Raw genomic sequence first — 24,822 nt, 5'->3', positions numbered from 1 at the left:
ACCAGTTTCTTTTACATCTCACCAAGACTTTCAAAGAATCTCCACACATCCCTCAATCTCCTGATCCATTTTGTACACTCACCTTTTTGAGAGCATTATGACAATGCAAATATAATGGTGTGAAAATTCAGAGCACACCTTTAGAAGTAAAAGTTGCATTATTTCATCTAGAATTGATATGATGTACATTTTCAACATGTTCTGTTTTTAGTTTAATTTTGAGCATTTGTAGATCTTGTCTGGTAGACCTCTAAGAAGCAATGGACATTTTTTGTCATGATGCAATTCTTTTAAAATCACTGAGGCCACATGGTAGGATGTTGTTTGCTTCAGACTGCTGTGTGAATGTGTTGATTCAAGTGGCCTCTTTCTGTATTAGACACTTCCTACACTCTGTTTAGAATTGTACCATAAAGTCCATCTTGTGGCTGCCTTGCATTTCTGTTAATAGTAACACCTCATTATTCTCTACATTAACTTGACTATGTCACTTGTCTGTCCATTTTATTCATCTTTTTATATTCTGTTGCATGCAATTTGTATCATTCTCACTGTTTGTCACTCTTCCATGTTTGGTGGTATTTAGAAATTTAGTTGAAAATCTTCTTCCATATTCCAAGATTCAGGTAAATTATAAACAGCAATAGAAATATCTCAGTATTGATCATTAGGGAATACCACTGTCTATCATCCTTAAGTCTGAAAAAAAGAACCATAGTGGGGTGCCACAGGGTTTGGTCCTTGGACCACTGCGATTTAAAATCTACACAATGACTTGGATGCAGGGATAGAAAGTAATCTAGCCAAAATTGTAGATTGCACCAAAATAAATTAGAGCGTAAGTTGCACTGAAGAAATCAGAGATTTACAAATGGCTATAAATTGGTTAGATGAATAGACAAAAATTTGGCAGATGAAGTTTAATGTCAGCAAATGTGAGGTCATCTATTTTGGTGAGAAGAATTGAAAAACAACTTACCTAGCTAATTTGAGTGAAAATACAGTGTGTTGGTATAGAAATCACAGAAAACTAGTATGCAGGTATAGTAGTTATAATAATAAGTTGAGAGTTTAGTGCTGAAAAAGCACAGCAAGTCAGGCAACATCCAACGAGCAGGAAAATCAATGTTTTGGGCATAAGCCCTACATCAGGAATGATTCTTATGCCCGAAATGTCAACTCTCGACTCTGATCTCTAGGGTCTGCAGTCCTCACTTTCTCGTAGGTAACAAGGAAGACAAATGGAATGTTGGCAATTGTAAAAGGAGGGAGGTGTCACCTCAAATGTTCAAACATTAGTGACTCTGCACCTTGCGTATTGTGTACAATTTTGGTCCCCTTCCTTGAGGAGTAATATAGCTGAATTGAAGGCAGTTTAGAGGAGGTCCATCAGATTGTTTTCAGAGATGAGGGTTTTTTTTTTAATGAAGAGAGATTGAATGGTTCAGTCCAAACTCTTTCAAGTTTAGAGGATACATAAAACAGAAAATGGCATTGACAAAGTAGATGTTGAAAAAGGTTTTCCTCTCATGGGGCAATCCAGGACAAAGGATTTTAGGATAAAGTGTTAGCGATTTTTGAGAAGGTTTGTAGCTCAGTTTGAGGTTCTGGATGTAAGTTTGCTCGCTGAGCTGGAAGATTTGTTTTGAGACGTTTCATCACCATAGTAGGTAACATCATCATTGAGCCTCCGGTGAAATGGTGGTATGTCCCACATTCTGTTTATGTGTTTAGGTTTCTTTGGGTGGATGATGTAATTTCCAATTTTTTTCTGAGGATGATTCCAAATCGATTGTGTTTATTGATAAAGTTCGGTTGGAATGCCATGCTTCAGGAACTCCTGTGCATGTCTATTTGGCTTGTCCTAGGATGGATGTCTTGTCCCATTCAAAGCGTTGTCCTTCTTCATATGTGTGTAAGGAGACTAGTGATAGTGGGTCATGTCTTTTTGTAGCTAGTTGATGTTCATGTATCGTGGTGGCTAGTTTTCTTCCTGTTCGTCCGACGTAGTGTTTGTTACAGTCCTTGCAAGGTATATTCTAAATGACATTCATTTTGCTTGTTGTTTCTATGGGGTCTTTTTAAGTTCATTAGCCGTTGTAGAAGTGTGTTGGTTTGTTTGTGGGCTACCGTGATGTTAAGAGGTCTGAGTAGTCTGGAAGTCATTTCAGAAGTGTCTTTGGTGTAGGTTAAAGTGGCTAGGGTTTCTGGGCGCGTTGTATCTGCTTGTTTAGGTTTGTTGCTGAGGAATCTGCGGACTGTGTTTATTGGGTACCTGTTCTTCTTGAATACACTGTGTAGGTATTTCTCTTCTGTTTGTAGTTCCTCGATGCTACAAGGTGTGTGGTGGCTCTCTAATGCAGCTTTGTTTGTGGGTGTTGGGATGATTGCTTCTATGGTTAAGTGTGTTGTTTTTCTGTAGACGCAGGTTTCAAGCTCCATATTGAGTGTACGCGCTACAGTGACATCTAGGAATAGCAGTTTGTTGTTGTTCTCCTCCTCTTTTGTGAATTTTATGCCAGTGAGGATATTATTGATGGCGTTTTAGGTTTCCTCTAAATTGTTTTGGTGATGACAAAGGTGTTATTCACATAGCAGACCTAAGGTGGTTGGGAGACCTGTGACATACCAGCCACGTTCAGTAACAAGACCTACAAACAAATCAATGGAATGCCCATGGGATCAACAATATCAGGGTTTGTCGCAGAAACAGTTATGCAGATGCTCAAGAAACAGCTCTCCCAATCATCCAACCCAAACTTTGGGGTCTACTACGTGGATGGCACCTTTGTCATCACCAAACGAAACAAATTAGAGGAAACCTACAACACCACCAACAATATCCTCGCTGGCATAAAATGCATAAAAAAGGAGAACAACGACAAACTGCCATTCCTAGATGTCATGGTTGAGCGAACACTCAATATGGAACTTGAAACCTGCATCTACAGGAAAACCACACACTTAACTATAGAAGCAATTGTCCCAACAAACAAAGCTGCATTAGAGCATTATTTCAACTAGCCACCACATACTGCAACACCGAGGAACTACGAAGAGCAGATGAGAAATACCTATACAGTGTATTCAAGAAGAACAGGTACCCATTAAACACAGTCTGCTGATTCCTCAGCAACAAACCTAAACAAGCTGCCACTTTACCCTACATCAAAGACACCTTTTAAAATGACTTCCAGACTACTCAGACCTCTTGGCATCATGGTAGCCCACAAATATACCAACATACTTCAACAGCGGCTAATGTACTTAAAACGACCTTTATTTAGAAAATACCTTGCAAGGACAAACAGGAAGAAAACTAGCCACCAGGATACATGAACATCCTCTAGCCACAAAAAAGACATGTCCCACTATCACTAGTCTTCTTACACACAGACTAAGAAGGACACCACTTTGACTGGCACACGACATCCATCCTAGGACAAGCCAAACAGAGACATGCATGAGAATTCCTTGAAACATGGCATTCCAACTGGAACTCTATCAATAAACATATTGATTTGGACCCCATCTACCATCCTCTGGGAAGAAGAACTGGAAATGACATCACTCACCCAAAGAAACCTAAACACACACATAGAAAGTGGCACATACCACCAGCGCTTCACCAGAAGCTCACTGATTATGTTACCCAGTATGGTGATGAAACGTCTGAAAACAAACCTTCCAGCTCAGTGAGCAAACTTACATCTAGGATAAGGTGTAGCAGATTTAAAACAAATGAAGAGAAATTATTTCTGTGCTGTGAATCTGTGGAATTCACTAGCCCAGTGTGCAATGAATGCTGAGACATTGAATAAATTTAAGAAGGAGATAGACTGATTTTTAGTTATTACTGGGTCAAAGGTGTATGGAGAGTGGGCAGGGAAGTGGAGATGAGATCAGCAATTATCACATCAAATGACAAAGCAGGCTCAAGGAGCTGAATAGCTTACTCCTGCTCCTATTTCTTATGTTTTAAACCAACAGAATATCAGCTTTGGTATTCCATAAGCCTTATTTTTTATTTATCAGGCACTTTCTTAAAATCCATAAATATAAAGTCAATTCCATTCTCCTAATCAGAGAAACATAGAAAATAGAAGCAGGAGCAGGACCATTCTGTCCATCCCTGGATTTAGAAAAGGAATAATAAAAACATTTTGCTCACAATATTTATTAGTACAGATTGGAACATTTAAAAAGCTCTGTTTCAGTGCATCCAGGCTTACACTTAAAAGTTTTGAATTCAGGTGTACTTTAACAGAAGGTCTTTGTCTGCAGAAACCTGGTGACCTGAAAACTGCCCATGGTATTTTCTCACTTGTGAGTGGCAGAGAAATAACAAACTCAATCAAATCATTTTTTTCTTTAACTTTTTCTTGTTCACAGTGGAGAACATTCAGCTAAATTTGAACCTTCAGGTGGGAAACAAAAGTGGTGTTGTGTGCAGCGGTGAATTGACTGTTTGCCTGGATGGCCTTAATGTTGACTTGGGAAATTTGCCTAATGGCACCATCATGACAGAAAGTAAGTACTGCACACACATGGTTCATTCTGATACTTCGTTTGAGGGTGATGGGTCATACATAAGAAATTACTTAATGCTTCTTAATTGATTTGCAGCTCTTCAATGAGAATGTGTGTTTTTATAGTTAGTATTAAAACGGGTAAGTTTGTTCTTTAAAAGTAATTGTTTCTTGTTGGAATTGCAAAATCCCATTTCATGAATCTATATTAATAACTTAATTTCACAAAGTCTGAGGTGTTATCTGTTGCTTGTTTTAAATTGACTTGAAAATGATGACCATAATTTTATTACTGTCTTAAAATATGGCTCTTATTTATAAGCATTTAATAATAGCAACTTGTACACTATAGAACGCTCTGTGTAAACTTACTGTATTCTGGTGTATACTACAAAACAGTTAGTTTTCAAGCAATCCAATTTTGTTTAATGTTTGTCGTTTCCATTTGGTTTTCACCTTAGTATTTATTGAAAGTTAATTTTAGGTTGGATGAAAAAATGCAGGAAAATTTTAATTACATTGGCACAGTCATTTATCAAAATCTTGCAACATCTAATTCTTAAATCTTTTAAAAATATTTGTATATACTTAATTGACTTTTATTGACAGCCCATTGCAGCACTGTATAACAATGACTTAAGCCAAATGAAAGCCATGTTTTCCTTTAGGAAATTAGTCACCTGTTATTTACAGCTTCTCTAATTTCATTCCAGGAGTAATTTAATTCATCCTAATGACATGTCTCATGACAAATGCTAGCTTTTCATCTTCATTTCTAGATATTGAAAATATTTTCTTGGGTTTATAAACCCATCATACAATATTGCACAGAGGTTGCATGTTGAATTAAGAATGCACTAAAATTGTTAGAAATCCAAAAAGAAATTGAGCATGAATACAATTTATAAATAAACTAAGAAGCACCACAAAGTTTTTTGTTGCTACAGTACATTGAAATGTTTGAAAAACAGTGCAAAAGTCTATGCAAACATTATACTTAAGACTTCTTAAGCAACAAGTTGATGAGATCCCTGCAGAATTTGAAGTCCTGGCCCCCTCTTTCTCTGACCATGAGGAGATAATGAGCTGTTGACTTTGTGAATTGCTTTGTATATCTGTTTTCTTTGCATGCTGCTCATAGTTCTGCTATGTTTAATAAAATGCTGAAGATGAGTTCTAAAATATTTATTCAAATTATTTTGATTAGAATGCTTTTACAGTATGGATTGCATTAAAAAAATTCTCACCATATTTAAAAGAGATATTTATAATTATTCAGTAATCATAATAGACCAGAAAGTTTTGATTCTTAATGCACACTCTTGAATTTTCTGTTTTAGTACTGAACTTACAATGTTAGATTTGTGCTGTGAAAGACAAGTCTGTTTTAAGGAAATTTTGAACTCAGGCTGCTTTATCTTCATAAAGCATTGGGCTATTTGGAGACCTCTGTGGTTTTATTAACTTCATATTTCAGCTGGGACTATATAGGAGCAGGAGGAAAGCATTTGGCCACGGGCTTGTTCCATCATTTAATTGGATCATGGTGTATTTCTACCCCAACTCTGTACAACTCTATGTTTTTTCATATTCCTTGATACACTTATGCAACAAAAATCCATCAATTTTAATTTCAATTAAGCTGGAATCCACAGTATTTTGTGGGGACACATTTCAGATTTCCATTACTGTTTGTATGAAAAGTGCTTCCAGATTTTTCTTCCAAAGATTTAATTCTCATTTAAAGGTTATGACCTCTGGTTTGAGGTCCTGCCACCAGAAAAATTAGTTTTCCTCAATCTATACTATGAAACCTTTCTAATTTTAAATATATGAAGAATTTGCTCTGCAACCGTCTAAACTCAAGAGAATAGAAAACAAGATTGTGTAATCTGTTTGATAATTTAATCCAGTTTTCATTCTGATATGCTGCACTGCTTCAGGACCAATGTATCTTTCTTGAGGTTAGATGATCAGAACTGAACATTGTAGACCAATTGCAAACCAAGCAAACCAAAATTTTCCTACTATTGTATGACAAATGCCTTAAGAAAAAGAACATGATTTCATTTACTTTTTGAATTTTGTGGGCGGCACGGTGGCACAGTGGCACAGTGGTTAGCACTGCTGCCTCATAGCGCCGGAGACCCGGGTTCAATTCCCGCCTCAGGCTGTGTGGAGTTTGCACGTTCTCCCCGTGTCTGCATGGGTTTCCTCCGGGTGCTCCGTTTTCCTCCCACAGTCACAAAGATGTGCAGGTCAGGTGAATTGGCCATGCTAAATTGCCCGTAGTGTTAGGTGAGGGATAAATGTCGGGGGTATGGGTGGGTTGTGCTTTGGCGGGTCGGTGTGGACTTGTTGGGCCGAAGGGCCTGTTACCACACTGTAATGTAATGTAATCTAATCTAATCTACTATCTTTGAACAATTTCTTTTACATGAATGTTTGGGTGAAATGCAGTTTCCTCCAATTAAATATTGTGAAGTCCATAACTAATAACTATAGTTACTACCAGAAAGTATATATACTTCCATCAATTCTCTTTCTCCTTAACAACTGTCTTGGACAAAGCAGATGGTTTGCAGCCTCAGTGTGTTTTTGGATGTCGAGCTGACCTTTTTACCTCATCCTTGCCATCACTAATACTGCCAATTTCCACTTCCATACAATTGCTTGCTCCCACCCTACTGTGACTTATCCATGGTAGGAAAAGTCATACATATCTTTGTCACCTGGCAGGACTCCCAACCTCCATCCTTCATAACCTTCAAATTTTTTGTACATTCCTTACCAAACCTAATTCTACTCACTCATCATCCCTGTCCTCATTGATCTGCATCCTCCTTGGAATATAATTGAAATCGTCATCTTGATATTGAAATCATTCTAGTTTTGTCTCGTCTCACCTCACCTCCTCTAGTTTTACTGGGATGTGCACCCCCTAAATCTGCAAACTATTTACAGTTGTGCCAGACCTGTCTGGATGCCCCTCTTGATTGTGTCCCTTCGTCCTTCTGTGCTGTCCTTCCTTAAAAACCTTTTCAAAACCCATTTCTTTCATTCTAGCTTAGTATCATATTTTTAAAAAAGAAATCTGAGAAATACCGTAGAATGTTCTTCTATACTTAGGTATGATGTAAATGTAGGTTGCTCCTTCTGTTTGTGAGTCTGACACAACGTACCATTTGGAGGCTCAGAATGAGAAAAAATACTTGGGCAATACTCTTTCAGTTGGTGCTCAAAGGATGTGAACTAAAGCACACAGCTTTTATTGTCAATCTGCTGAATGCATATCAAGTTTTTTTTTGGATCAAATTAGTCTTTGCATGGTTTTGTCCTCTTTTTCTGCAGCCATCTCTAGCCTAGTAACCCAGTGCACAACCACAGTCATTCAGCCGTGAATTAATTGTATTATTTTCATTCATATTTGGGGAGGGCCTTTCAAAGTATTTCAGACTTGCTGCATTTCCCACATTTAAAGGTCCCTATCAAATCTACCTTTTTTTTTTGACCAGCCCTTCTCCCTCCATAAACATTTTTATTCAACTTTTTAGAATTTACCTTTTGTCCTTTGAAGAATTTCTAATGTTTACATGGCATTGTTCAGGCAGAGTGGAGACCATCATGGCTGCACAAAACAACGGAATGCGCCATTCATTACTCAAAGCCTGAACTGCTTTTTTCACCAATTGCAAGTCCAGACCCTGTAAACTGCTTGGGGAATCAAAATATGAATTTATTACCCTCAATTTCCAGGATTGACTTGTACAGATGGTCTTGTCTGATCTTGCCATAGGTCTGATGCTTTCCCATCATCATAATCATACCACACTAGTCAAGAGCAAAGTTTGCCTGCAGTAACTCGGCCCAACTTTGCAATATGTTCACATCGTTTTGCATCCGATCAGTCTAGTTTTGATTATTCGCAATCCTGGCAATTTTCAAATTAACACAGTTGGAAAAATTCAATTCTTTGTCTCTGTCCCAAATTTGGAACTATTAATAAATAATGTGAAAAAAAAGGCCTCAGAATTGCTGTTTTGGTATCCATAATAGTAACTTTCCCCAATTCCAACGAAGTTCCATGTAATCTGTAATTTTTTTTCCTAACTTTTTAACCATAAAATATATCATGGACAAAAAGAACTGGCTTCACTGCAGCCAGTTATCATTAGTCCATTTCAGTGAACTGTCCACTTGTTTTATGTATAACAACAGTACAGATTAATCTCCAGGCATATCTGTTGACTCTTACAGCAGTTTACATCAACCCAAATGTCAGTGTCACTGGTTTGTTGAGTAGTGTGGAAATAAAAGCTGTCATAAATGTCCTCCTTCTAAAGATTGCACAACTTAACATATGAACATACCAAAATCTGAATCTTTTATTGCATGAAGACAACTCAAGTCCAGTACCTGGTAAAATCAAGCTTAAGTTGAAAAATTTAAATTGTTACTCATGTTTATTTGTAGTATACATCAAAATCTGTTCAGCTATTACTAATGACTGATTTTGGTCTTGACCTAAATATGTGGATTATTAATTAATGAAATTGGAGCGTAGGCTTTTAAACATAACTATTAAACTTCTATCCATTGAGGTAGGTTTGCTCACTGAGCTGGAAGGTTCATTTTCATCAGCAAGCAAACCTACATCCAGAACCTCAACCTGGGCTACAAATCTTCTCAAAACTCGATTCTATCTATTGAGCTGGAGCTGGCATTGAGATTACTCCTCAGATTATATTCAAAAGCAGTTGCATGTAATGATGGTTTATGTAATTATTAGTTCCAAAAGTAATGGTATAACTGCAAATAGTATGTGGATTTAAGGGGTGCATTTGAGGAGAAATTTCAAAGAGATAGTATGTTTATATAATAAAATTCATGCAACAGTCACATGGTACGACAGAGTTTGAGTATTGTGTAGAGTAATGCTGTTATAGCTTTTCCTCTTGCGTTTATTAGGATAGAATTACAAGAGTACGAAATCTCAATGTAACAATTTATACTGTATGAGAAAAGGTGCTGACCCGTTGGCAAGTAGACTCTGATTCGTAGAAAGGTTGCCATAGAGAATACTATTAAACTTTTTGTTTAAATTCAAAGCAGGCAGGTTCCATCAGCTGAAGGGATATAGTGATGTATTGTTCATTAGGATCCATTAGTGGTTGGTATGTATGGCCTTCGTACATGGGATCACACTGGCACTGGAATTCACGTATCTCACTTGTCATTTGTGTCATCTTTTTGGCTTTACAGCCTGTTACTAGAGAATTGTACTCATGTTGCAACTGTACAGTAGCAGGACAAAATGACTAGCTTCGCCTGTTGTGCAAACCCAAGGTAAGTTGAGTACTTTTCAAGGCTAAAGCCATTTGCTTATCGTTCAAGCTTAATGCTGCACAAGGGTGTGTGAGAGCAATTCTGAGGGATATGGTTACCCTAATCAGATTATTGCTTGCTGTTTATCCTGCAAACTTAGGAATAGGCCTAAGGCTGCAACATTTTGGCCTGAAAAGTACCTAGTTGACCTCAGATCACCCAGGAAGGGCAAGGTCTCTCAGAAATGTGAGCAGCAGGTGAAGCTACTAGACATTACCATGCTACCATTAATCAAGAAAAACTTGTTCATGCTAAGAATTGCACTTGCAACTAATATTAGACTGTCAGTGGGCTCTCAGTGTGGGTTACCATAAATTTTCTGGAAGTTACATGTGTTCGCATACAGGGCGCTGCTCTTTGTGAGCGGAAAGGATAGATCCATGCCCAGTGCCTTTTTAAGCCAAATAAAAGCTTGGGTCCAGACACTTCCTGGTGCATTCCCCATGACAGTGCCTTGACAAATCAGAGTTGACTTGCGTCGTTTAAATTTTATTAAAAACTTGGCAGTTAACTGTTCCCTGATGTATTGTCCATGGAAAATGCTCTCCTGCTCTGCATTCAATTGTCAACCAGTCAGCACCCTTTTCTCATGCATTATAAATTATTATGCTTTATCAGATTAGATATTCATGCAATTTTATATTGATGAGTGAAAAATATTAAACTCTGGCAGGTTTCCTTTTATCAACAATTTATATAATGCAAAATTCTCAACGGTTTTGTATGGAAATGGTGCAGTTTTCATAATGTCTAAGTGGACAAATAATTTGGGAAAAGAACTGGCAGCAAAGTGCTATCATTCTGTAGCATATATGCTCTCAACTTCTCTTGTTGTGGAGTACTCAATTAGCTCCATGGACAAAATAACCTGTAGCCAGTTAATGATTTCAGTTTACAGTCGATTATGAAGAGTCTTGAGCTTAGCTGACAATAATGCTGTCACCGTTTTTTTGTCAACATAATCTGTCAATCAGATGTTGTCAGTTCAAAAAAGGACCCCACGTAAAGCAAAAAAAAGAATTGTTTTAGTAAATCAACGAATGCCAACGATTGACTTTGACTAATCTAATCTCAAGAATTAAGGGGCACTAAAATTTTAAATTGGAAAAAGTGGCATTCTTTGATCACTTTTAATTGATGTCAGGTATTCAGTACTTTTGATAAATGTTGTGCAAGACTTATGAATACATTTTAATTGGTTGTATATGTGCTTGAAATGTTCTCTAATGATACAGTCTTTGTTTTGAATTTGTTGTGGAACATTTTTCAAATTTTAGATTGCATCTTCAGTTGTCTAATTAGTAAAGTTTTGGAATAGTTGATCAGAAATTAGGCATTTAAATTGAATCTTGTAAGTATCGAAAATTGTAAGCACGAGTTTTTTTTACATACTTAAGACGCAAGGCTTGGCAATAGGAACTTTGAACACTCATACGGAAAATGTCTGACTGCATACTTAACTCCTTGCATGATCACGGTGACTTGTGAAATTTGCCAACCCAACAACAAATTAAACAGTACTTTTGACTGCTCGCATTCTTATATTTCATGTCTCCATTAACTTTTGTTTGATTTGTTAAACCTGGTATGTATGCTTGTTCACGAGATTATGGGTAAATTTTACATGGAGCTGGTATGTTTTTTATGAGATCACCTCAAGGGTATAAGTTAGTGGCCTTAAGTACAACTTTCACTGAGGTAGCGGAGTCGCTGTTCTTTTTGTCCATGATATATTTTATGGTTAAAAAGTTAGGAAAAAAAATTACAGATTAAACAAAATTGAGTCCATCTGAGTCAGTTCTGAGCCGATTGGTAGTTATGCATTTCAAGCTATTTTATATCGAGAGGACAGGCTCTTTGCCAATGTTATGATGAACTGGTTGTTATGTCTGCTAGTTTTTATCTCTCTGTGTTTCTTCTATAGAATTTCAGCAGAATGGTAGAAGTCATCAAGCTGATGATTCACAGTGTTCACCCTCACGTACCAGTGTTTCCCCAGACAGAGTGAGGTAAGAGATGGAATTATTCAAAACACTATTTTTCGACAGAGCTTTATCGACTACAAATTATTAATCTATTAAGATTCTGGGTGGATGAATTATATGTACAAGCTTGAAGTGCAGGGTTTTAGTGGTGAATTATTTTCCTGTTGGCTACAGCTGAATAATCATTTGTTTAAAGTGTCTTTTGCAGGATTATCTTTGCAGTTATTTGGGAATTGCATATGTAGCACAAGAGTTCAGTACTTTTTGATAAAATGTACCAGAAACCTATGAATATCCCGATGCACTGCATAGAGTTTGTTTTTTCTTTCAGAAATTAAATATTTTTGGAACTAAGGTACTAAAATGTTAGAGAAAGTTAAATGTTTGTCTTCTATATTTTTCACTTGGTTTAGAAGTTTTAATTGTTTAAAAATTTATGAAAAGTTAAATATGAGATTGAAAACTTGGGTTGATGTACTTTTATATTAGCTAGATTTGTTAATCCAGATCAACTATTTGTAAATTTAGTATAGAAATAATATCATTAATAACTATGTAATTTGAACTCTGCAGAAATAATTATTAGCGTGCACAATGTAATACAAGCAGTTGGTACTGGTTGGTTTAAAATTCTGTCTGAAATACATTTGTTTTGAGACATTTATGATTGTATGGAAATATTTGAGCTGTATTGTTGCATATATTACCTTGCAATATTATGCATTGATCAGGCAATTTTTCTGAATAAGATTCAAATCGGAAGATAGGAGACTTTAACATTTATGTTGAATGTAGAAGAGGGAAATTCCTATGCTCGTGATTAGCTAATCTGGTTTATTTAGCGGAGTGTCTCAACCAGCGCCTCAGACAGGCCCGCACATAGTGAACCCAGAGCTCAAGCTCCTGTCCAGAACAACAGCAAGCATTGATGACCGAGAAACCTGTCAATCAGGATAGACTGAGTGCCAGGTTTGGACACTGCTAGAAGGACTGCAATTATTGGTCAGAAAAGACACAAAAATTGAGAAAATTATTAACTGTAAGGAGAACAGTGTAACATTTGAAAAAGTACGTTGACAAGTTGGTGATGTGGACAGATTGGTGGCAAATGAAGTTCAAAGGAAGCGGTGGAGGCTAGTACAATTGCAACATTTAAAAGGCATCTGGTTGGGTATGTGAATAGGAAGGGTTTGGGGGGGTATGGGCTAGTTGCTGGCACGTGGGACTATATTGCGTTGGGATATCTGCTTGGAATGGATGAGTTGGACCAAAGGGTCTGTTTATGTGCTGTACATTTCTATGACTCTTTTTGATTCTGATGATATGACACTGGTTAGATTTTATTTGGAGTTTTGTGTACAATTCTGTGCAAGGATATAGGACAGAAGAATTTTGAGGTTCAATTATGAACAAAGGTTGGAGAGGTTAGGGGTATTTTCATTGGAGAGGAAGACTAAGAGGAGATTTGATGGAAGTTTTCACAATCTTGAGGTGTCCTGATTGAGTAGATAAAAATACTATTCTTGCTTGAAATATCAGTGAAAATTGACACCAAGTTGAAATATTCAGAGAACCAATGCAGACATGATGACCTGAGGCTCCTCCTTCTGCACTGTAACAATTTTTTGATTCGCTGACATGCTGGATACCCCTGTCCCTTCAGTCTCTCCTTGTGAAGAAAATTTAGTTTGTTGGGGAAAAGTGGCAGGTTTTGTCATAGAGGTGGACAACAAAACATGTGCTTTCTTCAGACCTGGAATGCAAGGTATACATGTTAAAGCACAGCTTTTTGCAATACTGACTGCTTTAAATAATGTCTAGCTCAGAAAATCACAAACACATTTAAAAATCTGTGGAGATAAAATACTATGATTGCACTGAGACATAATGTGGCCTGACCCCCCACATTCTGCCTCACCACTGTCCTGTATTTGCATGATGCCACACTGAGTACTGCCTGCCACTGGATAGCTTTCAGGCAAAGATTCTTTGCCCTCATTGGTCTGTGTATGGGAGAGGAGGATTCACTCCCATTTATGGATCATTCAGCATAGAATCTGATGAGGTCTTTCTGGCTAGTGCCTTCACTGATTCTGTCATGAGGGAACTACAGAGGAATCTTGATTATCCAGCATTCGATTATCTGGCAAGATTGCAAGGTCCCGATGCTCGGTTAACTGTTATCTGGCATTCGATTATCCGAAATTCGATTAACCAAATGAAATAACTGCCTCCCCATGTCCTTCAGTTAATAGAGGTTCCTCTGTAGCTTGCAATTTGTCTTAATGTTTCACCTCTGCATTGAGTTTCTCTGAGACTTGAGGAAGGAAACATTCCTAGACCCCTCAGTGCTAGAAGGGAGTTATGTCTGGTGAAATGCTGTATGAAGACTGAGGATGTGCTTTATCCTCTGTGTGTGACAATTAAACACTGGGACAGCCATTTGTATCATGCACCTGGACTTTCAACATGATCTTCAGGTGGATGAGGCTTCCCACTAGGATGTTGAACTCTTTCTCCTCCTGTACTCATGGGGATTTGCACTCAGAGTAATTACAGTATATCCTAAAGTGCTATGCTACTGTTAAGATCCCTTCCCCATGCTAAAATACTCAATGTTGTTTGAGTCCCGTAGTGAAAAGTAACTTGAACAATATACGTATTGGTGCCAAAATCTTTCTTTTTCTGCCTCACAACTCACCGCATAATTGATTGTTTGGTGGGGTGTTTGCTTGGGGTAATGGAGTTGCAGGTCTTGTGATTTTTCTCACTGACCTTGATCTGAACCATCCTGATTGGCCAAGTCTGATCTTTGTTATGTTAGTTGGCTAATAACTGACTAGTCTGACATTGCAACAGTGATTGCATTTAAAAACAAAAGTACTTATTTAGCTGCAAATGGATTTTTTCATTTTTGGTCATAGGAGTGCTACATTTAGGGCCTCCTTTTTGGAATGAGGACAATACAACAAGCTGAGTTGCTGCTTTTGACAACTATTTAGTGATTCCTGTTGGAAATAATTGTATTAGAATTTTCGAGAGGTGAAGATTGGGACTTGAATGTAAAACTTTCCTGTGTCTGAATACCATTTTGAGATTTATATTTAATTAGGCATGACAAGTTTGAGAGACCGAAGGTTGTTTGAAGCCTACAGAACTGTTTCTGCTTCAGTAAGTCAGTGCATTCAAGGAAGGACTCTGAGAGGGAAAGGCACAAAATTATCACGAGAAGAGGGAATTGTTCTGAAATCCATATAGACATATGCTGTTAAAAATAAATACAGCTTAAAGTAAAAGCAGATTTTATCAAAATAATCAGCTTAAACTAAAACTGGAGCACAATTACATAAGTTCATTTGGTTAATTGCTACATTTTTTTGTGGAGAGAAGCAGAATCTTCCTTTGATAAGTTGCTGATATTTGCTCACCAACTCTTTCAAGTTTCAGTCAGTGAGCCAGCCTCTTAAGCACAGGTTCAAAAATTGGGAGCAGCAGAGTGGAAGAAAGTATCTTTAAATTACAGGATGCAAACAAAATCTCAGATGAAATTTCATAGATGATAGTGTTAAGTTCAAAGCTTTGTTTTCTTTTTTTTTCTCTTTTTGAGATTTGACATTTCTTCAATTTTAGAAAAGATTTAGCAGATTCATTAGCCAAGAAAAGCTGTATTATAACAGAGTCCATGACGTGTTCTGTCTGGATATTTGTTACTTGCTGCAATATTTTCAAAAGGAAAGTGAGACGTGTCTGACTAAACTAAGTTCTGTAATCCAGCACCAGACAAGAGGGCTGTAATCTTCATCAGCATGGTGATCTGATACGGAAGACAAAGCTGCTGAAGTAGAAACTTAAAGCTGTCAGAATTTTCTGAAACTACGTGGAATGACGATATTTCCTCAGTTCCCTTGTCAACACTTAACATTAATTAATTAATTATACATTATGTGTTAATCGGCAGTACAGTATTAAATCATTGTGGGCTGAATGGACTAATTCTGTTCCTACATCTTGTGGTCTTACTATACCCTTTAAAACAGCAATTATTGCAGTCACACAGAACTGTGACTTTTTACACCAGCATTTTGGGGCATTTTCTATGTTAAGTGTATTCTGCAAATATATGTTTTACCTTCCTCACGGAAAACATGATTTCAGTCAGTGTGACAAGCTAATTTGGATGTGAAACCAAATCTTTTAGTTGTGCTATTTCTTGTGTTCTCCTTCCATTGCACAAAATAGAAAATATTTTCCTAGCTATAAATATCTTTAAGAAGTTAAACTGCCTCCAGTGTCTCTTCCAGTGTCATTGCGTTATTGATTTCTAGTGATACGTGTATGACTGGTGTTGGGTTATTACACTATCACTTTGTTCTCTTGAAGATGAAGTTAAGTCAAAGTATCTTCAACCGCCTTAGGTCGACATAAAAAATCTTGTGGTACTACTCGAGAAGAGCAGGGGATTTTTGACAGTGCGGTAGCCAAGATTTACTCTTTAGCTAACACTACAGATGATCTGGTCATTTACCTCCTTGCTATTTGAGTGTCCTTGATGTGCAGTATTAGCTGCTGTGTCTCTTCACATCAGAGCAATAACTGTGCTTCAAGTGTAATTCTTTGACTTGTGAAACGTATTGATATGTCCTGAGGTGAAAGGTGTTGTATAAATAGAATTGCTGTCTTGTCATCTTCTCCCACTGGAAATATATTGTATGGATGCAAAAATACACAAAGCCAACAGGTGAGAATTTAATTCTGTCAAGAATGTTTTGTTATGAGACAAGTTATTGGAGCAGTTAAAAATATTGGTTTGATGCAATAGGTTACCACGACAACATCAATATTATAATAGAATTGCTGATATTTATTGTTTTGAAATATACACTCTGAATGGCATTATGTTTAAGCTGTGTGGATTTCTTGAATTAAATCTGTAAAAAGTATACCAATGAGTTAGTGGACAGCTATATTTTGTAACTTCATCAAAAAATTTATGAACAAGTGTTGCATAATTTAGCTTGCATCTGATAATAATTCTTTGTTAATACTTACAATCTGATGTTTAATTTTTTTGATTTCGCTATATTCCTTATGTTTAATAGCTAAAATCACGGTCTGAGTAACTTGACAGACACTGTGGCACACCCCAGAATTAACAAATACCTCATTGTTTTCTTAGCAATTTAACTGCAGTGGTTCATTACATTTCCTAAAAAGCAAACACATGTATGACTGCAGTGATTAAGTTGTTAGCCATTGATTAAAACCAGCACTGGAAATCTTGCAGTACTGTATCTCTGGGGAGCTTTTGTTGGACAAAGTAAAATAAAAATGTTGCAAAGTTAAAAGAATATTTTCATTTAATCACACAACTTTTGCCCTACCTTTTTCATTGTGTACTTTATTAATTTACAGGTTAACCAATGGGGAAGGATGGTAATCTGCAATCATGTGCAATTAATTATACACCTTTTCAGAGACTGTGTATGCAAGTGGTTAGCTGTTTAGCCATACAGATAGATGTAGAGCACTTCATGTTAATGTATACATGTTGCATGCTTACTTGATTAATACGTTTTTTACATCTGTAGCTACAAGGATGCTGATTGTAGGATCGCCAGATTCTGTTAGTGATGGTGTTCATTTGACTTTGAAATGAGTCAACAGCAGGTAGATTGATTAAAAGTCAGCAGTATTATTGAATTTAAACAGGATGTACAGCAACAAGAGCAACTGGAACAACTGAAAATAAAAACAAAGTTAGACATATGGCAGGCTGGGTGTATAATGAAAAGAGCATTGGATTTGCTTTCAGAAAAGTCAGTTTATATATAAAGCTCAACAGTTTTTCAGATTTAGTTCTAGTAAATGGGTCAGTTCCAGCAGCTGGATGTGCTCCTTATGCAACAGGAGGCTCTGCCTCATTAAGAAGGAAAATTATAATGTTACCTGGCCTGCTTTTAAAGCATCTTTCAATTGATTGATTTTGCGGTAGACCATCAATAGTGGCATTGTTCAAGAAGTGTAAGGCAAAAACTATCTGTTCTTGTTGAAGAGAAAATTAGGGTTATCTGAAGCATTGCTTAGGATTTCAGGGGGATAAAATCGGTAAAATAAAAATAGATTCAAGGCATGAAAAAATTTCTCTGCTAAACAGGTATTTTTCCTGTCTGCCTTTTGGGGGGCTGTTTCCTTAGAGCTCATAAACTGAAAGTGAATGACCCCCTACCTCCCAAATTCCATCAATTGGAACTGATGGTACTGTACCATTTGGACCATGCTGATTTCTTGGATTTTGGGTTTCTAGTACAAAATAACATTTATGCAAAACATGTGGCATCATCCTGCAGAATGAGAGTGTGGTTTAACTGCAGGACATTTATCGAACAGTACAGCATAGAAGGAAGCAGCTTGGCCCATCGAGTCTGTGCTGACTTTTTGAAAGAGTGGCAATTACCGGCGCTCCCTTGCTCTTTTCCTCTTTCTATAATTTCTTTCTTCAAGCATTTATCCAGTTTTCTTTTGAAGTCTATCATTGAATTCCCAGCAATCATAATTTATATCGATTGGTGCATTCCAAATCCTATAGTTATTGTGGGAAAACATTTTTTCCCATGTTACTTCTAGTTCTCTGATCAATTCCCTTTAAATCTGTGCCCTCTGATTATCAACCTTTCCACCATTAGAAACAATTTTGCTTTATTTTATCTAAGCTACTCATAATTTTGAACGTCCTCTTAGTAGTGGATGCTCTTCTTGGTCATCTCTTAGAAGCGCAATCCCAACTGCTGTAATCCCTCATCTCTGGGTCTATCCTTGTATCTCCGTTCTGTGTCCTTTCTAAACACTCATTCTTTCCCAGACTTCTATACTTAAATTTGCTTCATATGGTCCTGAATTAGTGGTTTATATGGGCTTAACATAACACCATATTTGTATATCTCTATTTATGGCCCCATGAACTATATATGTTATTACCATTGCCAATATAAATAAGGTGTCCATCCTTGGAACCATCTTGAAAGCTATCTGCATCAGTTTATGCAGTCTTGTGTTTAGAATACATCCATTTCAATGTATGCAGCTACACAGTGTATAATGTTTTCCTATGTTGTCATTCATTTTGTTGACTTGTTACAAATATTTCAGTTAAAGGAGAACAGAAAATGCTGTTCAAAAATAGATATTTTCATTAGTTTTCGAAGACATTCTTGATAGCATGAGGAATATTTGTTCAGTAAAGTGATTATTAGTGCATCTCAGTCATAGGGCATTTTGTCCAGAAACTGTTACTGTAAAATCTTCTTTTCAGCTTCCATCAGTACACTAAACACAGCAATTCTATATCTGCACCACTTCCCATAATCACTTCTATGCTGTCAGACTGCCTGATGGTTGGCAAGCACCTTGAGTTAAAAATTTATGTCCTGACTAATGGGCAGTACGGTGGCTCAGTGGTTAGCACTGCTGCCTCACAGCATTCAATTCCTGCCTCGGGCGACTGTCTGTTTGGAGTTTGCACATTTTCCCTGTGTCTGCGTGGGTTTCCTCCGGGTGCTCTGGTTTCATCCTAGTCTAGAGATGTGCACATCAGGTTAATTGCTCATAATGTTAGATGCATTAGTCAGGGGTAAATATAGGGTAGGAGAATGAGTCTGGATGGTTTACTCTTCGGAGAGTTGGTGTGGACTTGTTGGGCCAAAGGGCCAGTTTCCACACTGTAGGGAATCTAATTTAATCTAATCTTGACAGACCTGTCTCCATGGAAATGACTGGCATGCATGGTTTTGGGTCTATGGATAGGGAGCAAGAGCATGATCAAGTCAGGCCTCCGTTCAGAGGCAGCCATTGAGATGAGAAATTTCTTCACCCAAAGAATCCATGGAGTTCTCTGCCACAGAAAGCAGTTGAGGCCAAAACATTGAGTATTTTCACAGAGGAGTGAGATGTAGTTCTTAAGGCCAAAGGGATGAAAGTGTATTGGGAGAAAGCAGGAACAGGGTACTGAATTGGATGATCAGCCATGGTCATATTGAATAGTGGAGCATACACTTAAGGGCTGAATGGTCTAGTCCTGCTCCTGTTTTCTATGTTTCTGTGTCTAGATGGCCTGGTTAGAAGGTATTTCAGTTGACTGAAACTTTAGTCCAGCTTTTATAAAAGGTTGTTAAGCCCTATAGCCGTCACCTCAATTTCATAACTTAGATATCACTCTTGACAGATGTTATAGTCTCCATCCATGTCACTTCACATGCACCCACCTAGACCTCAGGAGCCATATGAAGATGAAAGAAAATTATTAAACTTCTACTAGTGCTCTCATTCAGAGACACTTGATACTGAAAGAAAATTCGTTCATTAAACCAATTCTTTTGTTCAATCATTTTTAAAAACTAGCAAATGTTTATTCATCAGAAGCTGCTAAGTCTTTAGCTTCTTAAACCTGTCCATGAAATGTGAATTCACCCCACAAGCCAGCTGAGTTGATTACTCATGGTCTTTCTGAAACCCAACCAAGCATTCATAATATGTTCATCTATAATAACAGCCCCCGGGAACAGTCAAGAATAAACTGTTGAAATTACATGAATGGATGATGTGTTTTTCTAAGCTACACTGGTTAGCCTCACAATCAATGTTTTCCAACCAAGATTTTTTTAAACTCAAACCACCATAGCTTCTTTATTTTTCATGTATAAAGAGTTAAGTATTTAAATAACTTTGGATCATGACGTTTAAGAGCTTTTCTCTGCCCTTCAAATGTGATTATGTCTGCTCTATAAATTTGTGATCCTAAAGCTGCAGTCTATAAGCCTTGAACAGCAAAAAATGGGATCTGGTTGAACTCTGGACTAATCTTAAAAGGTGCTGTTGAATTCAGGTTTCCCTCCTGTGCGATTCCTTGCCACCAGCATCCTTCTGCTGGAAAAAATGGGACTTTTGATAAGTGAGATCTGGATTTAGATATCGAGAACCTGTCTGCCATTTAATGGGCCTCTGGAATTGGCCTGACTCTATGAAAATCTCGCCTGATGTCTTGAATCTAACGACAAATTCTTCGATTTGCACTTCAGGAAGATTCTTGGCAGCTTAAACTGTGCTTCTTAATAATTGGCATTTTCACCCTTCACCATAAGATTGGACTGTGGAGCTTCAAATCCTACATCCTGTTGATCACAAAGACTGCTCGATTCTTCTATCCTCTTCTGCCTAACTCCTAGTGCCACTTAAACCACATCTATGCTTTTGTTATGTCTGGGACTTGACTTTTTAAATCTGCTCTACTTCATCCATAAATCTAAGCATGTTTAAAACATAGATTCCCAATCCTGTTCTCACATCACCTGTGCTTGCTGATCTTGACTGTTGCTCTTATATGTCGAAGCAGCTAAATTCCTCAATGGACTCCTTCTATCCCAACTTTATAGCTTGCTCCAGCTTGATATCTTCCCTGAGGGTAAAGTGCTGTCTGATATAAATCTTGTACAGTTGTCACATACCTTAGAGTTAGAATCCCTACAGTGTGGAAACAGGCCCTTTGGCCCAACAAGTCCACACCGACACTCCGAGGAGTAACCCATTCCCCTATCATACTGTATTTCCCCTGATTAAAGCACTTAGCCTACTCATCCCTGAACACTATGGGCCATTTAGCATGGCCAATTCATCTAACCTGCACATCCTTGGACTGTGGGAAGAAACTGGAGCACCCGGAGAAACCCACACTGACACAGGGAGGATGTGCAAACTCCACATAGATGGTCGCCAAAGGTTGGAATCAAACCCGGGTCCCTAGTGCTGTGAGGCAGCAGTGCTAACCACTGAGCCACTGTGCTGCCACCTTGTTCCTAAAATTCCTTGATTCCCTGTGTCCCCAGAAAATCTAAGTTAGTCTTTCATTGTCAACATCAAAATCTGCTTCAAATATGCTTAAATCTGACAAATCTGTATTAGTTATCCTCAATTTTTCTCTAACCAGGTGACTGCTGCAGCTCTAGCTAATGCAAATGCATTGTTGTTTGAAAAAACTTGATTTCTGGATGACAAGATGTGTATAACCAAAAATGTTAGAGAAAATGTTGGGAGCTACGGTTCCCTATTCCTATGTTCATCGGTGATCAATGCTCCTTAACTGGAATTTTAGACCCAAATCACTTGATGCCTAAATCACTGCCTTCAAAACCCTTGCAGTTGCTTCTGGAATTTTTTTTAACTTGGTAAGTATCCCTGTTTGCACTTAAGAAAGCATTCTGAGCTGTCATTTTCACATGAGGATTATGCCATAAATCTACATTAATGATGTTGTTACATTTGCAATTCATAACATTTCATATGAATGTGTCAGGCACACCCTTCTCTGCTTCAGACTATCATCTTGCTCTCCACAATGAATGCATTATCTTTATCATCCTGCTGGATTGTTTTTGAGAATTGTTAATGTACGTATGATGCCCATTTGATGGATTCACCAGTTTGATCTTTAATGGTTGAGTTAACTCTTCTGCCATACACTATGTAGCACAGAAGGAGTCTGTTCATCCGATCGTTGCTTGTATCAGCTCTTTGAAAAAGCCACCAGGTAGTTGCACCACCCTCCCCTTCCCTATAGCCTTGCAAACTCTTCCTTTTTAATTCAGTTCCCTTTGAAAAGTTATTATTGAATCTGGTTTAGTCGATGTTTTAGTAGTAATAGTTTTTCCAACTTTGGAACAAGTTTCACGTCTGCTATATTAATCCGGTATAATTAACTGGTAATGTTAAGGAAGAGAAGAAGTGTTCTGATTGGGATTTTTGTTTTTGCTTTCTTTACTAATCAAATAGACAGAAATGGAAGTTAATGCTTATGATTAACTAATAATTTACAGTATTTAAATTCATGCAAAAGATCTAAAGCCAGATTCATAAGGAACATCCAAAAGTTACTAGCACTTTCACCCTAATTGTCTTTTTGATAAGTTCCAAATTGTTTCCTTTAACTTTGAACTAGTTAGAAAATTCAAGATAACAGGGCCAACTAATATGTGTTTTCATGTATCCCTGACAGAAGTGGCAGTCCTAATGCCATGTGTCTGCCCTGTTCGAAAGTCCGTATCTTTGTATATCCTTCAAATCTCTCTATTTTAAAAAAACTCTCCATGTTCTTAATCTCTTCCATTTAAGCGAGCTTCTCCCCTCTACATTGGTTTTATGCAGAATACTGCCAACAGCATTAAGTGCAATTCCTGCACCAACTGAGATTACCGTAAAGGACTTTCTCAAATTTTCCCCTCATCTGAGAAATGGTGACCTTCTGGTTAAACCACCAACAGTTGTCTGCCTCTCTCTGTCTAATGAAAGAGCAAACCCCTGTCCACTTGTAATTTTAAACACTTATACCAAACCAGCCTATAATCATTGTTGTAACCATAAACAAATCCATTGGTACTGCCATTCTCTTCAATTGAATAAATTTTTCCTTCATCTTGACCTATTGCTTTTCATTTTGAAATGTAACCAACATTTCTGCTGATCATATCTTAATGTGCTTCCAAAGATGTTTTCAAGCTCTAGCATGAAATGATATGCAATGTGAGTTTCCTTGCGTTTTTCTGCTCTGGCAGCTTGCTACTAGTATTGGCTGTGTTACTGTAAAGAAGAACCTCTTAGTGATTGCCAAAGAGGAAGTAACCGGTAGATAAGTTATCATTAGCTGCTCTTTTCTTTACTTTGGCAGATAGCTCAGCAGCATTTTAAAAAGTTTACTCAAGGAACATTGCTGATTAAGGCACCATTTTTGCCTATCTCTAATAACTCTTCAGAGAGTAGTGGTGAACTATTGCCTTGAATCATGTTTAGTCTGTGCTACTTTAGGAGTGAATGAGGCTATTGGGATAGTATTATCACAGCGGTGTTAGGAGGGGATTTTCAAGATTTTGATCCAGTGATAGTGAAGTAGGTGATATTGTTTCAAGTGTGTGGCTTGGAGGGAAATTGGCAGGTGGTGGCGTTCCCATGCATCTACTGTTCTTGTCCTCCTCGTGGGTTTGGAAGATGCTCTTGAAGGAGCTTTGGTGAATTGTTGATGTGGGTCTTGTAGATTTTACTCACTAATGCCACTCTGTATTGGCCGTGAAGAGAAAGAATGCTGATGGTAGATGATGGGGCTGTTTTGTCCTGGATGGTGTCAGACTTCTTGAATGTTGTTGAAGATGCAGTCATCCAGGCAAGTAGAAGGTTTTCTATTGAAGTTCTGACTTTTGCCCTGTAGATGATGAATAGGCTTTGGGGCATCAGGAAGTAAGTTATTCATCTCAGAAATCTTAGTCTTTAAGTCTTCTCTTAAAGCCATAATGTATGTATGGCTAATTCAGTTCAGGCTCAGAACAATGGCAGCATCCAGGATATGGATGATGGGGAGGGGGGGGCCATTGAATGTGAAAAATATAAGATGTAGGAGCAGAACTAGGCTATTCAGCCCATTGATTCTGCTCAGCCATTCAATCATGGCAAATATCATTCTAAGCCCCATTATCTTGCCTTCTCTCTGTAGCCCTTGGTACGAATTAAGAATCTATCGATCTCTATCATTAAAACACTCAGTGACTTGGCTCCACAGTCTCCTGTAGCAATTAGTTCCACAGATTCACCACCTTCTGATTGAATAAATTACTCCTTATCTCAATTCTGAAGCGCCGTCCTTCACTCTGAGGCTGTGCAATTGGATCCTCATATCCTGTATCAGTGGAAATACCTTCTCCACTCTACACAGGCATTTCAGTATTCTGTAAGTCTTAATAAGATCTCCCCCATCCTTCTAAACTCCATAAAGTACAGACCCAAGTTCTCAACTGCTCCTCATATGTCAAGCTTTTCATTCCCAGGACCACCCCCCCCCCCCACAAAGGCCAGCACATCCTTCCTTAGATACAAGGCCCAAAATTGCTCAT

At 37.7% G+C, this 24,822-nt stretch overlaps 1 protein-coding gene across 3 annotated transcripts in view; it reads left to right on the top strand.

Moving 5' to 3' along the window:
- The window catches only part of wwp2 (WW domain containing E3 ubiquitin protein ligase 2), a 202,813-nt gene that overhangs the window by 74,106 nt on the left and 103,885 nt on the right, over positions 1-24,822 (top strand). For 2 of the 3 annotated variants that reach the window (XM_072595995.1, XM_072595996.1), the window contains exons 5-6: positions 4,393-4,530; positions 11,839-11,923. In XM_072595995.1, the coding sequence (XP_072452096.1) occupies positions 4,393-4,530; positions 11,839-11,923 (223 nt within the window). Of the gene's footprint in view, positions 1-4,392; positions 4,531-4,590; positions 4,671-11,838; positions 11,924-24,822 lie in introns of those variants that run through there. The other variant, XM_072595997.1, reaches the window with a different exon arrangement.

This window comes from Chiloscyllium punctatum, chromosome 26, assembly GCF_047496795.1.
Source record: "Chiloscyllium punctatum isolate Juve2018m chromosome 26, sChiPun1.3, whole genome shotgun sequence".
NCBI lineage: Eukaryota > Metazoa > Chordata > Chondrichthyes > Orectolobiformes > Hemiscylliidae > Chiloscyllium > Chiloscyllium punctatum.
This window is presented reverse-complemented; position numbering and strand designations above follow the sequence as displayed.